A 16,889-nucleotide genomic window follows, 5' to 3' on the forward strand; every position below is an offset into this window, starting at 1 on the left:
TCTTCTCACATTCTTACACGTAATTTTTTCCCAGGATCGTGAGAACGCCCGCAAAATCCATGAAACCGCAGGACTGCCCTTCTTTGAGATATTTGTAGATGCTCCTCTAAACATTTGTGAAAGGAGAGATGTAAAAGGCCTCTACAAAAGGGCCCGAGCTGGGGAGATCAAAGGTAAGACGGCCAGCTCAGTAGCCCTTTTGCCACTTACGCCACGGATTCGTATGTCTGTCCCCTGAAATCTGTCTGAAGTTTCAAAGACTGTTTTTCAAAACTACATATAGCACACACAACTGTTTATCAAACCGTAATATCTTCAGTGTCTCCATGGGCTTATGAAAATGTGGCCTTGTATTTCTCAAGAACTGTCACCCCTGCTGCTGCTGCTGCCAAGTCGCTTCAGTCGTGTCCGACTCTGTGCGACCCCTGAGACGGCAGCCCACCAGGCTCCCCCGTCCCTGGGAGTCTCCAGACAAGAACACTGGAGTGGGTTGCCATTTCCTTCTCCAATGCATGAAAGTGAAAAGTGAAAGTGAAGTCGCTCAGTCGTGTCCCACTCTTCGCGACCCCATGGACTGCAGCCCACCAGGCTCCTCCATCCATGGGATTTTCCAGGCAAGAGTACTGGAGTGGGGTGCCATTGCCTTCTCCTACTGTCACCCCAGCCAAAAGCAATCAAGTTCAGAGAACTAAAACAAATATATGTATGTGACTGTGTGTGTAGGAGGAATCTTTCAGAGTTTTCCTCCCTCTTGTCTTCCTTTTCCATTCTAATTAACTACAGAGGGCTTGGACACAGGTTTTATTGAAAACACAGATGTAAATGTTCTTACCCATGGCTGGAGGTCAAGGAAGGCTGTTTGACCTTTTCTGTTTTAATCTGAGTACAATGGTTGAAAACATTTATTCCAACATGTGCTATGTCTTATTGAGTCAAAACATTGTTCTGTTGGTGCAGACGTTACTTTCAGCCTTCTGCTTTGCAGGGTTTACAGGTATTGATTCTGATTATGAAAAACCTGAATCTCCTGAGCTCGTGCTTAAAACCAATTTGTCCTCTGTGAGGGACTGTATGCAGCAGGTGGTAGAGCTTCTACAGGAGCAGGTGGGTGGACTGAACTTTTTTAAAAAAAATAATTTTACAAAGTCATGAGAGATCATCTATTTACTGAAGTGTCCTTTATATAGTTTTCATTCCAAATGGTTACCAAGTCTGCTTCCTTTCAGAACATTGTACCCCACACTGTAATCAAAGGCATCCATGAACTCTTTGTGCCAGAAAACAAACTCGACCAAGTCCGAGCTGAGGCCGAAGCACTCCCTTCATTATCAATTACCAAGGTAAGAGGATGCAAACTGGCTGATGGAAAATTTGGCTAAATATCAGTTATTATAATCCATTTACAGTTACTCTCAACAATAAGGTAGGTATGCATAAGGAAAATTCAATTCCTATAAAGAAAAACAGTTGCTTTCGCCAACCTTTTTTTTTTTTTTTTTTTTTTTACTGCTTTTCCAAGAATATCTCTCACCAAGAGTTGCTACAAAGCAGCTCATCAATTTTATGTTCAGGAAGATAACTTCTATACTTGCAGAGGACAGTTTTATATAGTTGTTGTTATACTTTCAGTTATGCCAACATACAGGCATTGTGTGCTAAGTTGCTTGTTGTGTCCAACTCTTTGTGACCCTTGGGACTGTAGCCCGCCAGGCTCCTCTGTCCATGGGATTCTCCAGGCAAGAATACGCGTGGGTTGCCATTTTTTACTCCCAGGGATCTTTCTGACCCAGGGATTGAACCAGTGTCTCTTGTGTCTCCTGAATAGCAGGTGAGTTCTTTACCACCAGCATCACATGGTAAGCACTGGGCAGTAATTATTTGTTGACAGTTGCCAAGAAAATAGTTTGTCCAGAACATAAGTGTTTCTTGGACCACTGAAAAGTTTTACTAAAATAAAAAGCAACCCTGATCTAAAGTGATATGAATGCCTTGATCTTTTTCTACACTGCACATCCCACTTTTCCTTTATCAGGGAGAGTCCAGTCTAAGTAGAGGAAGTTTTAGTTACATGGATTTACCACCTGGATGATATTAAGATGCAATTCCAGCAAACAGCCCTGCAAATACCTTGGCCTCTTTAGGGCTTCCCGAGGCTAGTGGTAAAGAACCCACCTTAAAGAACCTGCCTGCCAGTGCAGGAGACAGAAGGGATGTGGGTTTGATCCTTGGGTTGGGAAGATGCCCTGGAAGAGGAAATGGCAACCCAGCTCAGTATTCTTGCCTGGAGAATCCCATGGACAGAGGAGCCTGATGGGCTACAGTCCATAGGGTTGCAAAGAGTTGGATATGACTGAAGCAACTTAGCATGCACGCTTTGTAGATTAGGGTTAGTTGGTTCATACAAGGTGATCAAGTTTTCATTGGTAACCTCTTGGTATCCATTAAAACCCTGGACATTTCTATGAGGCAGAGTACATTGGGAATGTGCTTCAGCTCATGAACACCCCAGGCTGTAGTAAGTCATGACAAATTTATAAACAGAGCTCCCTGACTCTACACAATAAATTTTGAGTTCTGCAATGCTTCAGGCAGATGAGAAACACATAATTATAATTGTGGAATTTGAGTTCCAATAACAGAATGGTCTGCAAGGTACAGAGGAACTTCAGAGAATCTAATGATTAATTTTTTTGATCCTAGGGATGACAGGGAAGATTTCAAAGCAATGGTCCACAAGCTGGATTTTTTTTTTTTTTAATTTTTGAGATGGATTTTAAATGATGAATAGGGTTTTCAGGTAAAGCGGGGGATGGGCTTGAAACCATGTGTGTGTTCAGACTACACATGGGCTGGCACTGCTGTTGACTAGGCTCCTGGGTGGGGAGTTGTGGCAGGTGAACATTCCTACAGGAGCCCCTAGGGCCAGAGCTAATATCATGCTAAGAAGTTTGGACATTTATCTTAGAGTCAATGGTTTGCCCAGTTCAATCAAATAGCTAGCATATTGGTGAAAACAGTGTAGCTAAACCATAATTATTATGGAATAAAGAATGTACAGTGAATCTTCAACATAGTCGCAAATTGTAAGAATAGACACAGCCCAAAGTGCTCAAAGAAATCATCCCAGTTTGGAATCCTTTTGCCACCCTCCCAATAGAAGGTTCTAGACTTACACTTCTCCAGGTCCTAGATCATGGGCCAGCATTACATCTGGGAACGCTTAAAACATAAAGTGTTCTGCCTTCATTCTCTTCTCAGCTGAGTAAGAACGGACTGCCGTGGGGCCAGACGGCTGGGACACAGAGCTCATGGAAACATTCACCTGCTTTTTTTGTGTTTTGCAGCTGGATCTTCAGTGGGTCCAAGTTTTGAGTGAAGGCTGGGCTACTCCCCTCAAAGGTTTTATGAGAGAAAAGGAGTACTTGCAGGTTGTACACTTTGGCACCCTGATAGATGGTATGGGTTTTTGTTTGTTTCTTACTCTTTATCATTAGAAAAATATTTCTCAGAAGTCTTCACAGGAACAAGAAATGCTAATCGTTGCTTTGTAAAACATATTGTGAAAATATGTATTTATGATGTGTCCAATTATGTATAAGCTTCCATTTTTAGGATTTTTTGTTGTTGTTATCCTCAAAGGATTATTGATTACCAAAAGCGAAGAAACCAAAAAATGAAGGTTTAACTTCCACACAGTCAAGAGAAGGTTAAGTCTGTTTCACCTCCACTTGTCCTTTGCTGGCCCTGATACCAGAAGGCAGTGGACAGTGAGAAGCACCATTGCCAGCTGCCTGGACCATCCTGGGGGAGCCAGGGTGAACTCCGTATCACTGCTGACTTGTGGGATGCCTCCCCTCCTCCAGCAAACATTACTGCAGCAGCTGCCTTCCTTAGTGCATAAAGTGTGGCTCTTCATGTCCATACATGAAATATATTAGGATGACTTCATCCACTAAATTCTACTAGGGGGTTTTAAGGCAGCTTTCTGGGCAGAAGCTGAATGGCTTTTAGAGAACTGCTCTTGTCAAGGTCGGAAGGATGTGTTATTCAGAACACTTCCGGATCCTTCTATGATCATTTCCTTCCTAGAACTGTCTTGACCTTATCAATTACCACTTATCTATTTCAAGATCTTGGGGTATTATTGATACATGGGGAAGGGATGGTGATAGATGCACACTGAATGTATAATACTGAGCAGGGCTTCAAACCTTTTAGGAAGAAAAAGCAGGTGTTCTTTCTTGAGAAAGATGTTTGTGTTCTAGGCTTGTGCCCAGGGAATGGGACATAAAACAACCCCAGCTGTAGTTAGGCTTCAAACCTCCCCATACTCTCCAGAAGTCTCCTTAATTCCTACATAATTAATAAAAATAGTTACCAGGGATATAATAGGTAGCCCACCTCTGCCTAAGCAGAGGCAGGATATCATAGTGGATAAGAGTGAGCCATGGAGCCCGATGGGTTCATTTACCAGTGATTAGCTATGAAGTTGGAACACATTACTTAAACACTCTGGGCCTCAGTTTTCTCATCTGTAAAATGGGGATGTTAATAACAGTACCTACCTCATTGGGACTTAAAAGACTTAACCTTCTCATTGGGATGTTGAGCATTTAAAAGGATACCTTGTCCAATACATTCCATATATTATATTCCATAAAATATATTCCATATATTAACACCTCCCCACCACCCCCATGTACAATTAAAAGGCCATGAAAGTCTTGAACAGACTAAGAGGCTTATCTCTAGTAACATCCATTTGAAAGTAGCACAGATAAGACGTTCATCATCTAGCCAACAAATATTCATTGAGTGTCCTTGGATGTCAGGTTTTGTTCTAGCTGCCGGAGATAGATAAGGAAGACAGATATGAGCTTGCTGGGACAGGCAGTGCAGTTCATCTGAACTCTATGGAGGGGTTTTCCAGCCACATTCGTGGTTGTCAAGCTTTTTTGTTTTTTTAAGTTATTGCTGTTTCAGTGAAATCTGAGGCCACGTATAGAACAGATGAAAATGGAACTGCTCCTGTAGAAGGGGTGGGCTCGGCCTTTCTCCTACCCATCAGCAGCCCTGGGGGCATTTACTAATTGCATAAGGCAGTTGAAACACTCTGTCCTCTACCATACCATGTTAGTCTCATGGAAGAGCTTGGCTCGGTGGATTTTGAACTGAGTGAAAAGTGAAGTCACTCAGTCGTGTCCAACTCTTTGCCACCCCATGGACTGTAGCCTACTGGGCTCCTTCCTTCTCCAGGAGATCTTCCCAACCCAGGGATCAAACCTGGGTCTCCCACATTGCAGGCAGAGACTTTACCATCTGAGCCACCAAGGAAGCCATTGGACTGAGTAGACAGGGTTACATTTCAAAAATGATGTATTTCTACATCAGAAGGTTGGGCAAGATATTATTATACAGATATCATTTCATTTTAACCAGTTTATGAAAGTTTGAGTTACCACCATTGAAAATTTGAAATAACTTTTGTAGTCACAGATGTGGCCGTTTTCATCCACCATTAAACAATTGCACATCTTGATCACCTAACAGTCTGCCAGTAAGGTTTCTATTCTGACTCTGTCTCCCAAAACTATTTTTTGGTTTTAATTTTCTCAAATGGTCACAATTTATCCCATAGTTAAAACAAATTAGTTTGTTATAAAGAAAAAAATTAGTTCAGTGTACTCAGTCCAAAATCAAAATAAAAACTCACTTTTTAGTGTTTTTGATGATTATATGAGTTACTCCTTATATTACTCAAGGATCTGTTTTCATGTCAGTGTATTATCACTTTATTTCTCACTGGATATATAGTTTCGAGGTTGTCACAGATTCTCCAATGATAAATGTCACATCTAAATTTACAAATGGAACCTTAAGCTTGTATTCTTGACTGGTGGCATCCAAGTAGGGTTAAGACATGGCAGCTTTGTGTGACAGGATCATTTAATGGCAAGTCTTCTGTGGCTTTGACTTTCTAAGGCAGGGCTTGAGAGCTTTCCTACATATTGCCAGCATTTATTCAGCACATAAGGTGTTCTGACCCCAGTGCTTGACATTGGACATCACATTTAATCTGGATTAATGCCACTGTGAAGGTGTTTTGTCCATATGAGGGAATAGTATTGGGAAGGTTAAATAACTCACCTGAAGTCTGGATTCAACTCCAAGTTATCCTGGTTCTAAATCTGCATTTTTTCTACTGGGCATACTTTTGTGTCCTCCAAACATCTGGAATTCTAGGATATTCTAGAGCAGCTTGCCTCCACACCTCCCAAAGGGTGACCGTAGTTATTACACCACTTATTTATAAGAGGCAACTTCTTGCTGAAGTTGGAGGGGCTTTTGACATATGTTATAATTATTTAAAAACATAATCATTTAAACAATACTGTTGGATTTTATTGGACAGTATTCAATAGAAATTCTGTTTTCTCCAGTTTTTTGCTGTCTTATATTCTCTATTTTTAGAAATGGCTGTAGCAAAAATCTCAGTAATTTGTCTGTTGTATGTATAAAATTTCATAATAGGAATTTGTTCTTTGACATTGTTGCTTTACTATTATTTTGATGGAAAGTTGAAAACAATATTTTTCTTAACTGTGTTTGTATTTCTCTAGGCATGTTCCTTCCTGGTATGTACTTTAACTTCCCAAGTAGTTAAATTATTATAATTAAACGTGTTATATTAACTAGAAATGGTAAGGACATGACTTTAAAAAAACATCTAAATGAAACAGTTGGAATTGCTAACAGTTCACGATCCAACCAGTTTTAAGAGAATAATGCTGCCTTCTGTTGATAGGAGTCCAAGTAACAGGAAATTTCTGGATCAGATGCAGCTGTTGTTTATAATGTATTCAGCTGACAAAAGTAAAGTTGTTTCTAAATTTTTATTGCATATTTGTTCTTGAGATTTTAAAAATTTATTATCCTTTATGCTTAATTACTTCTACTGAGTGTTTGTCCTCATTTAGTTTCACAAATCTGGAATTTTTTCCCATTGAATTTATAAAACATTTCTAATTGATGAAAGATAAGTCAATTTTAGATGCAATTTAAAGTGGATGCACCTGGTTGGATTGTGGATGACTATATTTCATTTGTTTGTGATAAGTGATTATGCATGAATTTAATTTCAAGCTATGATGATGGATAGTTATAAAACTGGGACTAAATACATGCCCACTGTGATTGTAAATGTCTGTGCTATACCAGAAGAAAAAGGTAAAATTCTAAAGATATCATTTATCTTGAGTATTATTTTCATCATTGTTGTTTTTCCTTGAAAAAAGATTAGTCAATAAAAAGTATTTTAGTTTTTGCCTAGAAACAGTCCCAAACAAATGATAAACATATCTGCAAGGTTAAAACAAGAAGCTTGACAATTATTTAAAGCAAAAGCAAAATTATTCAATTAAACATGAAGTAAGTGCTGGACTAACTATAGCTAAAAAACCACGATATTCTTTTTCACAGTGAGTTACACCACAGTGAAATAATCAGGGTGGTTCCCACCAGAGTTGAAACAAATAATGGAAAAGGTCTGAAAGCCCGAGTCAATGTCTAAAGCTATAGAGGATATTTCAGCACAGAGTTAAATAGTAGGATAATTGTATGTATTATCAATGGAAAAGTTGATTAAGATAGGGGAACGACAGTAAATTTTTTACCTGTGTGGAGTTGTAGCTACAGGTGTATGAGATCAGTTGGCATTTCTTCTTGGTAGAACTCCCTTCCACAACATCCCACAGATTAGCTGTCTTGACAACCTATCAGGGAGTGCTGTGTCCTTAGTTGGGATTTTTCAATCAGGCCAAGATGAAGGTGGATCAGAGGCTACTCTGGGCTGGAATCTAGTGGACCAGAAGAGGCAACGGCAACAAAAGAGTGGAGCCTTCTTTGGGATTCAACCCAGAATCACTGATGGAAGGCAGCATTGCAGGCACATTGCAGGCAAAGCTGGGTTTCCTCCAATACCGCCAACCTTTTGCTCTGCATCTTGTCTTACTTTATTTTTGTCAAGCTACTCTTCATAAGCAGCGTGGTCAGTAATCCACAATCCACAGAAAGCATGATTTCTAATGAGATCATCAGCATCCTCGGAGGTGTGTTTCTTTGCAGGCCTCCTCTTTTTATCAACTATACTATGCAGTGGGCTTAATGATCTTTCATCATAATTAATAGAGTGCTTTTCAGTATGGCTCTTCCCAGTAACCCAGGGATGTACATGTTATTTATGATACTGTTTTCCAAGTGGAGAAACTGAGCACAGAGGTGAGAGACACAGGTACTAAATAGGAGATTACTTGGCTTTGAGTTTAGTGCTCTCTGTAGAGGGCTTGCTCGGACTACTTTTATTGTCTCTGAACTTTGAAACAGAGTTGTTTGAGCGACAAAAATCATTACTTTCTGTGCACAGTTATCTTCCTTGTTTAGAAGGCTCCCAGAGCAGATTGCAGGATTTTATGATGGACATAATTTCTTTATTGCTGGAAGTTACCATCTATATCTGGTGACATGCCTTATGTCCTAGTAACTTTTAGAGAGTATTTTAAATGTGCAAAGTGATATGCCTGCAAACTTTTTTGTTTCATAGCTAGCAGGAGAGTATTATGCCCCAAGGGGATAGAATTCAGACCTCAGACCTTTATCAGAGACGGTCTAAAGTTGGATTTTGACAGGTAGATTTACAAGGCTTCATTGATCTATGGTACATTGCCTCCAATCCATAAGTAACAGTATTTGCTTCCTGTCTTGAATTCCTGAGTTTGTAATGGGGAAGAACACATCTGACTCCAGATCTCCATATTTGATCTGTTTCTTTAACTTTTGTATTCTATTGCTTTTTTAAAAAATTTATTTATTTTAGTTGGAGGCTAATTACTTTACAATATTGTAGTGGTTTTTGCCATATACTGACATGAATCAGCCATGGGTGTACATGTGTTCCCCATCCTGAACCCCCCTCCCACCTCCCTCCCCATCCCATCCCTCTGGGTCATCCCAGTGCACCAGCCCTGAGCACCCTGTCTCATACTTCGAACCTGGATTGGCGATCTGTTTCACATATGATAATACACATGTTTCAATGCTATTCTCTCAGATCATCCCACCCTCGTCTTCTCCCACAGAGTCCAAAAGACTGTTCTATACATCTGTGTCTCTTTTTCTGTCTCGCATATAGGGTTATCGTTACCATCTTTCTAAATTCCATATATATATCTATTGCTTTTTTTTTACAAGTTAATCAATAAGGGGATGTTGCCCATAAGCTTACATTATACATAATGCCCCATCTCTAGGAACCCTGGCTCACATGAAATACCTTTGTTTAGCTAAAATACTTTTAAGCTAAAATACCTTTGTTTAGCTCACAGGAAACATCCTGACCAGGCCCACCTGAGAATGGCTGCAGTGAGGAAGATATTAACACATCCCCTGGGGAGTCTGACTGCAATTAGGAAATGTTTGACTTTATCCCCTCCCCTTTGGGTATAAAAAAAGCCTGGATTCAGGAAAGATGGTTCTCTCAGATGCGAGTCTACCAACTTCTTGGTCTGCTGACTTCCCAAATAAAGTTGCTATTCCTTGCCCCAACAACTCATTTCTCATAGACTAGTCTGAGGAGCAGTGAGCAGTCAAGCTTAAACTGGTAACAAGTTGAATGTTTTCTTTACTCATCTTTCTTTCATTCCCTTCTGAGTCTTGAACTTGGCAACACCCCCCAAATTGCCCAAATATTCTTTAGTGTTACACCCTTAATTCTGTGCCCCCATTTTCTCACTGTAAGTACAACAGAAAGTCTGACATACTTGCTGGAGTGTTGGGGCACCGTTACAAAAGCGGGGAAACAGCTGTGTAATCTCTCTTATGTTCTCTGGCTTCATTAAGGAGTCACAGACCTCCCTTCCCATCTTCAGGGGTTTGGTTCCAGGAGCCAGTGCATATACCAAACTTTGTGCATGCTCCAGCCCCATGGTCCAGCCTCTGTATCTGTGGATTCCTCATTCACGATTCAACCAAAGGTGGATCCTGTATGAGGCTTGCTATCTGCAAGGTGGTTTAATATGCAGGTGCAGGATTTGCAGAGACGCCGGGCAGTGCCTTTATTTGGTCTAATTGGATTTTTAAAGACTAAGCTCCCTAGTGTGTGGAAGTCAGGACGGAATTTTCCAAAGGGAACTCAGAAGGGAGACAATCCCTCCTGGGCCTCCAAGTCACTTACTGAAGCCATCTCCACAATTTGAAACACCCCACTTTTCACAAATGCTCCATCTCTTGCTTTGAGAAGCCTCTTCTTAAAGGATTGATCACAGATTCTAGAAAAACTAGTGCAGCAGCACAGCTATGTTAGAGTGGGTCTTGATGCCTTTTGCAGGAAATGGCACACATGGGAGTCCCCTTTAAAGGAGCACATGCCTCGTACCCCACGTTCACACACCACATGGCTCTTTCCACAGATGGAGTGATCAACATGAGCATCCCTATAGTACTCCCCATCTCTGCAGATGATAAGACACGGCTGGAAGGCTGCAGTAAGTTTGTCTTGACACACGGAGGACGGAAGGTGGCTATCTTAGAAGATCCTGAATTCTACGAACATAGAAAAGAAGAGCGTTGTTCCCATGTGTGGGGCACAACGTGTGTAAAACACCCCTATATCAAAGTAAGTGGCAAAACTTTCAGAAGGGCTTTCTTTCAACTTGGGGTAAAAAAAAAAAAAATCTTTTAAATTCCTTCACGAAGGACTTAGAAAAACTGGTGAGATGGAAGAATGTGTTTCTAAGGGAGGTATTGCAAGCTTTGCCTGGGGAGATCCTTTTCGTCAGGGAAAAAAAATGACTTTCTGTTTGAGGGTTGGTCTGAATGGTCTCTTGTGATGGCCAGTCCCCTCAGCTAAATGGGTTACAAATGGACCGGAGAGATAATTTTGTCTAGCATCCTGAGGAGAGGACTAAAATCATAGCTGTGCTATGCAAAAAACCACAGGCAGAGCTTGCAGCCCTGTTTATCTTGAAATTCACAAGGGAAGTCAATTTCTTCATACAGACTGGATCCAACTGACCTCTGGAAAGAGACTTGGAGTTCATGCTCTGTGGCCATTGTGGGGGAGGAGGGTGGTGGTCAGTGACATTCTTTCAGTAAACAAGGGCACAAATAGCGGCAGTTTCCCGAAGGAAAATGCCACACTTTCATTAGTGGATATTTTTAAGATTGAAAAATGTGTTCATCTGATTAGGACTGTTTTGGAGTCAATCTGCCTAAAGGCAAAATAGACTAAAAGTTTTCAGATTCCTTTACAGCTTCTAAATGTTGGCAGTGATAGGGTGGGATGGCAAGGAGTGGAATTGCTAGATGTTGATGTGGTTCATTTTCCATAAAGAAAAATATGTGAAATTGAATGCAAAAGCCATCCTTCATCCAAGAGTAGAGCATTAGAGCAAAAATAAGAAAAGACACATACTAGTGATTTCAGAAAGTTCACAGGAATAAAGAACCATTTGCAACCCAGGAGACTCTAGAAAACCTTGTGATTAAACAAGGCAGTCCTCTCTCCGGCCCTCTGTTTCTTCATTTGTAAAAGGAGCGGACCAGATTCAGAATAACTCCGAGATGTCTTCCAGTCCCGTGACTGCACACAATGGATGTGTGAAGAAACCTGTCCAAATCTGTTAGACAAACCTTTTCTTTTTTTTGGTTGTGAACTGATGCAAGGTAGAGAGAGCTTTTTCAAGGCCCTTGGTGGAACACAGAGGTCAGTGGGTGAGCAAAGCAGCTTTTCACTTATTGGACACAACTGTTCACCCTGCTGATAGGCTCAGAGCCATCTGAACATTTTCTCTCCAAGAGGCTGGCAGACAGTCATTAAAATAATTGGACAACAGCTATTTGAGGAATTATGTTCCAAGCCTTAATTATGCCTTTATTTCATTCCTTCTCTGATCATAATCCTATAGGTTTAGGATCTGACCTGCACTCAGTAACCTAAAGAGCAGTGATCCTACTTCATGCCAGTTCAGATACTTTCACTTTGGGGCCCTAACATTCACATACACATCGTTAGCACTAAAAAGAAAAAAAAAATCCAAAGAATTTCTTAAGCAGTTACTTCTTTTTATCTTGTCTGTTGGAGGTCAGAATTTCTTAGATGGTGGGGAGAGTGGTGGTGTGATTCATGGCCTTGACAATATAGTCAGTGACTCAGTACCATTAGATCATTAGAGGGACTCTGTCAAGATTCCCAGTGAGCTCATGGCGAGAAATGGGCCATGGATAACCAGAGAGAGAGAGGACCACTCACCCTGTATAAGCTACACTTTGAGTGCTGAAGGTGTGTTTATGAGAAAGGAACTCTCCTTATTGCACATTTTTATTTTTTTCCTTTAAGGTTCTTTAAAAAATTTTTTATTCATCTTTATTTTTGTCTGCACTGGGTCTTCAGCTCGCAAGCTTTCTCTATTTGCGGGTGGGGGGGGGGCGGGGGCGGGGGCGGGGCTACTCTCTAGCTGCGGTGCACCGGCTTCTCATTGTGATGGCTTCTCTTGTTGGAGCCCGGGCTATACGTGCGTGGGCTCAGTAGTTGTACTGCATGGGCTTCGTTTCTCCGCAGCATGTGCGATCTTCCCAGACTGGAGATTGAACCCGTGTCCCCTGCATTGGCAGGTGGATTCTCAACCACTGGACCACGAGGGAAGTCCCACTGCAAATCTTGTAGCACCTTGAAATTCACAGTAATTAAACATTTTTTTTTTTTTTTTAATTTTCAGAACTCCCAATTTTTCCAACAGTAATTCCTTCCAAAAGTATTCATAGGCCTTCTTGTATTTCCATGTGGCCCTGGGAGTTATATTTGCATGGAAAGTGGTCAGTCACCAAGGAAACGGTCTGCATCTGTTACACAACCCCTCAATGCAGTTTGCCCTGACCTTCCATCCCAATCCTCCCAACCCTCCCTCTCACGAATACGGAACCACAGATGAGATCATGAGGAAAAGCGGCTGAAACTTGTAAAAGTAATGCTTAAAGGAATCCTGTTGTCTTTTATCCATGGCTCTCAAAGCTTTTCCAAATGGTAATTGTTTCTCACAACGCTCCTGTGAAGCACCTAAGAATCATTATTCCTCTTTTATAATGTAGAAACCAAGAGTGAAGAATAGGAGGGAAGATTTTTATATCCTTTAGCCCTGCAGTGAAGACCATTATGGTCAGTTCGCCCAGCAGCATTGCCTGTTTAAAAATTACCCATGACCAGAGCCCTCCCTCACAGACTTTTTGATTTCCTTGGCCTGGGCTCAGTTCTGCCTGTCCTGGGTTTTGAAGCTCTTTGTGATTCCAATGTACTGTGAAGGTTGAGAACCATGGCATTAGATAATCATCCGGAGCTGTTTCTCATGGGGCTCCATCAGGGTATATCCTGCAAGCACCTCAGTTCAACATGGGCAACTTCACCCCAGCATGGTTCCCCTGCCTGTGTCCCCCAAGGTCCACCATCCAAAGCATGGTCCATGTCCAAATCCTGGATATCATTCTTTTTTTTTTTCTTTTATTTTTTCAGACATAAGATCAATAACATTTGTTTTCCATAATGAATTTTCTGTTTTTAATGTACATCTCCTGGCATTCTGAAAAAATATATTCCTAATTTTCTGTGTTATTTTCAAAGTATTATTTTTATTTAAGTTTAAGTATAGTTGATTTACAATATTATGTTAGTTTCAGGTATACAGCAAACTGGTTCAGTTATATGTGTATATACACACAGACACATACACACACACACATATATATATCCTTTCTCAGATTCTTTTCCCATATAGCTTATTACAGAGTATGGGGTAGGGTTCCCTGTGTTATACAGTAGGTCCCTGTGATGATCTATATTATATATGCTGCTGCTTCTAAGTCGCTTCAGTCGTGTCCGACTCTGTGCGACCCCATAGACGGCAGCCCACCAGGCTCCCCTGTCCCTGGGATTCTCCAGGCAAGAACACTGGAGTGGGTTGCCATTTCCTTCTCCAAGGCGCGAAAGTGAAAAGTGAAAGGGAAGTCGCTCAGTCGTGTCCGACTCTTAGCGACCCCATGGACTGCAGCCTACCAGGCTCCTCCGTCCATGGAATTTTCCAGGCAAGAGTACTGGAATGGGGTGCCATTGCCTTCTCCAATATTATATATAGTGGTATGTATATATTAATCCCAACATCCTACTTTATCCCTCCCCCTTTGGTAACCATGTTTGCTTTCTATAAGTCTGTTTCAAAAGTAAGTTCACTTGTATCATTTTTTAAAGATTCCACATATAAGTGAGATATTTGTCTTTCTCTTACTTCACTTACTACAGTAATCTCTAGGTTGACCCATGTTGCTGCACATGGCATCATTTCATTTTTAATGACTAATATTCCATTGTACATATATACCACATTGGATGTCATTCTTGCTTCTTTCTTCTCCCTTGTCCATTCAATCACCAGTCCTAGCAGTTCTGCTTCCAAAGTATTGCTTGGAGTTGTTCACTTCTCTTCTGTTCCAACTTGGGCCAGGACACTGAATTTCTTCCCTGTCTCTTGCCCTACTCCCCTCAAATCTTTTCTCCATTCTTCAGTTGGAGCAACTGTTCAGGCTTTATTTGGAACTCATACAGAGATATAATTCATCTTACTACTCATTACTTCCACCGCTGAAAATATTCTTTCATGCATTCTCAGCTGGTCATTGTAGCATCTCTCTCATACTTTTGCATATGCTAGTCCCCCAACCTAGGACACTGTTCCTTCCATTCCTTCCTCCTCACTGTGTTACACCTTCCCACCCTTAGCTGCTCCTTTCCTTCTTATGCGCACATCCCCTCTTCCTCTCTAGGTTGTTTCCTTCTCCTCTTCCTCACCTTGCCCTCTTGTTCACCATAGCTTTCTTCGTTCTCATCCGAGTGCTTGGGCTCCTCCTCTTATCCTTTATACATTCCTGCTGTCTGTGGCTCCGAGCCCAGTTCCTCTTACACTGTTTCACTAGACTTCCTTAAAGCTTGTTACTTGTACCCCTCTGTGTGTCCAGTTCTGAAGAGTCTCTAACTGTGGCCCTACACCTGCCTTTGGTAGGAGGCTTGGAAAGAAGTGGGGACTTATGGGCCAGAAAGTCCTTGGAAATGGGGCAGAGCCACTGGACCTCCCTTCCTAATAGCTGGACCACAGTTCTGGGATCACCTTTGAGAGAGATGCCCTTTGTCCTTCCTGATCCAAGATATACCTAAAGCCTGGTTTCAGCATCGCTCTCCATATATATTTTTAGGCTGGGTGGTGAATTAAACAGGTTCAGGATTGCCTTCACTAATAGAACAATGTAGGGTGGACCCCTGGCGTCCAGAATGAGTTACTGCATGCCCAAGGATTTGAGGTCTCTCAAAATTTTGTTTGTAGTTTAAGCAATGAGGAGAAAGTAAATGTATAGGTATGGGTATTTGACCATATTCTTAAGTCATTTTCCTGAGCATGGAATTTAGGAGGCAGGCCATGAAAAAACCACCAAACCCCTTACAATAACCCTTTCTCTGCTCAGGATTTCTCAACCACAGCACTACTAACCATGGGGCTGGGTAGTTCTTTGTTGTGGGGCTGTCCTGCTCAACATAGGATATGTAGTAGCATTCCTGGCCTCTATACACTGGATTCCAGCAGCACACCCTTCCCCACTGTGATGGTCAAAACTGTCTTCAGATATTGTCTGATGTCCCCGTTAGAGGCAAAATCGCCCTCTGTTAAGAACCATGGCTGGCTCTAATCCCCCATTCCCTGAAGAGCTGTGAAATGCAAGTCATTGTAAACCTTAACATCTGACCATGACAGGAAATTGAACCAGGCTGCACCATCACCACCTTGATGTCTTCTGGCTGGGTGTTAAAAATTAATCAGCTTTCTCTCCCTTTTCCTTGCCCCTCTCTTTTCTGCTAACAATACAGGCTGATTGCTAGTATGCTAACAACACACACTGTCTTTGAATGGTGCAAAAGGCAAGTCTGAATCTGGTCAGGGCAATGGTTGCACAACTGTGATGCGGTTGAGGAATAAGCCTTCCATAATGTTTGTCTTCATGACTGATGAGAGACACCTGCTCTCAGGTGTGATGTATTGCATTGCAGCGTCATATGGAACATATTTAGTTCAGTTCAGTTGCTCAGTTGTGTCTGACTGTGATCCCATGGACTAGAGCACGCCAGGCTTCCTTGTCCATCACCCACTCCCAGTGTTTACTCACTCATGTCCATGAGTCGATGATGGCTTCCAACCATCTCATCCTCTGTTGTCCCCTTCTCCTCCTGCCTTCAATCTTTCCCAGAATCAGGGTCTTTTCCGGTGAGTCAGTTCTTCGCATCAGGTGGCCAAAGTATTGGAGTTTCAGCTTCAACATCAGTCCTTCCAATGAATATTCAGGACTGATTTCCTTTAGGATAGACTGGTTGGATCTCCTTGCAGTCCACGGGACTCTCAAGAGTCTTCTCCAACACCACAGTTCAAAAGCTTCAATTCTTCAGCATTCAGCTTTCTTGATAGTCCAACTCTCACATTCATACATGACTATTGGAAAAAGCATAGCTTTGACTAGATGGACCTTTGTTGGCAAAGTAATGTCTCTGCTTTTTAATATGCTGTCTAGGTTGGTCATAGCTTTTCTTCCAAGGAGCAAGCATCTTTTAATTTCATGGCCACAGTCACCATCTGCAGTGATTTTGGAGCCCACCAAAATAAAAGATCAGTGCAAATAAATAGAGGAAAATAATAGAATGGGAAAGACTAGAGATCTCTTCAAGAAAATTAAAGATACCAAGGGAACATTTCATGCAAAGATGGGCACAATACAGGACAGAAATGGTATGGACCTAACAGAAGCAGAAG

At 41.5% G+C, this 16,889-nt stretch overlaps 1 protein-coding gene across 3 annotated transcripts in view; it reads left to right on the forward strand.

Annotated features, from left to right (window-relative positions):
- PAPSS2 (3'-phosphoadenosine 5'-phosphosulfate synthase 2) overlaps nt 1-16,889 on the forward strand; it is a 95,735-nt gene that overhangs the window by 67,131 nt on the left and 11,715 nt on the right. For 2 of the 3 annotated variants that reach the window (XM_025274204.3, XM_006072996.4), the window contains 6 exons: nt 35-173; nt 986-1,104; nt 1,227-1,340; nt 3,345-3,456; nt 6,621-6,635; nt 10,464-10,669. In XM_025274204.3, coding sequence (XP_025129989.3) covers nt 35-173; nt 986-1,104; nt 1,227-1,340; nt 3,345-3,456; nt 6,621-6,635; nt 10,464-10,669 — 705 coding nt within the window. The remainder of the gene's footprint in view (nt 1-34; nt 174-985; nt 1,105-1,226; nt 1,341-3,344; nt 3,457-6,620; nt 6,636-10,463; nt 10,670-16,889) is intronic. The other variant, XM_025274205.3, reaches the window with a different exon arrangement.

The sequence above is a fragment of the Bubalus bubalis genome, chromosome 23 (assembly GCF_019923935.1).
Source record: "Bubalus bubalis isolate 160015118507 breed Murrah chromosome 23, NDDB_SH_1, whole genome shotgun sequence".
Classification (NCBI taxonomy): Eukaryota; Metazoa; Chordata; class Mammalia; order Artiodactyla; family Bovidae; genus Bubalus; species Bubalus bubalis.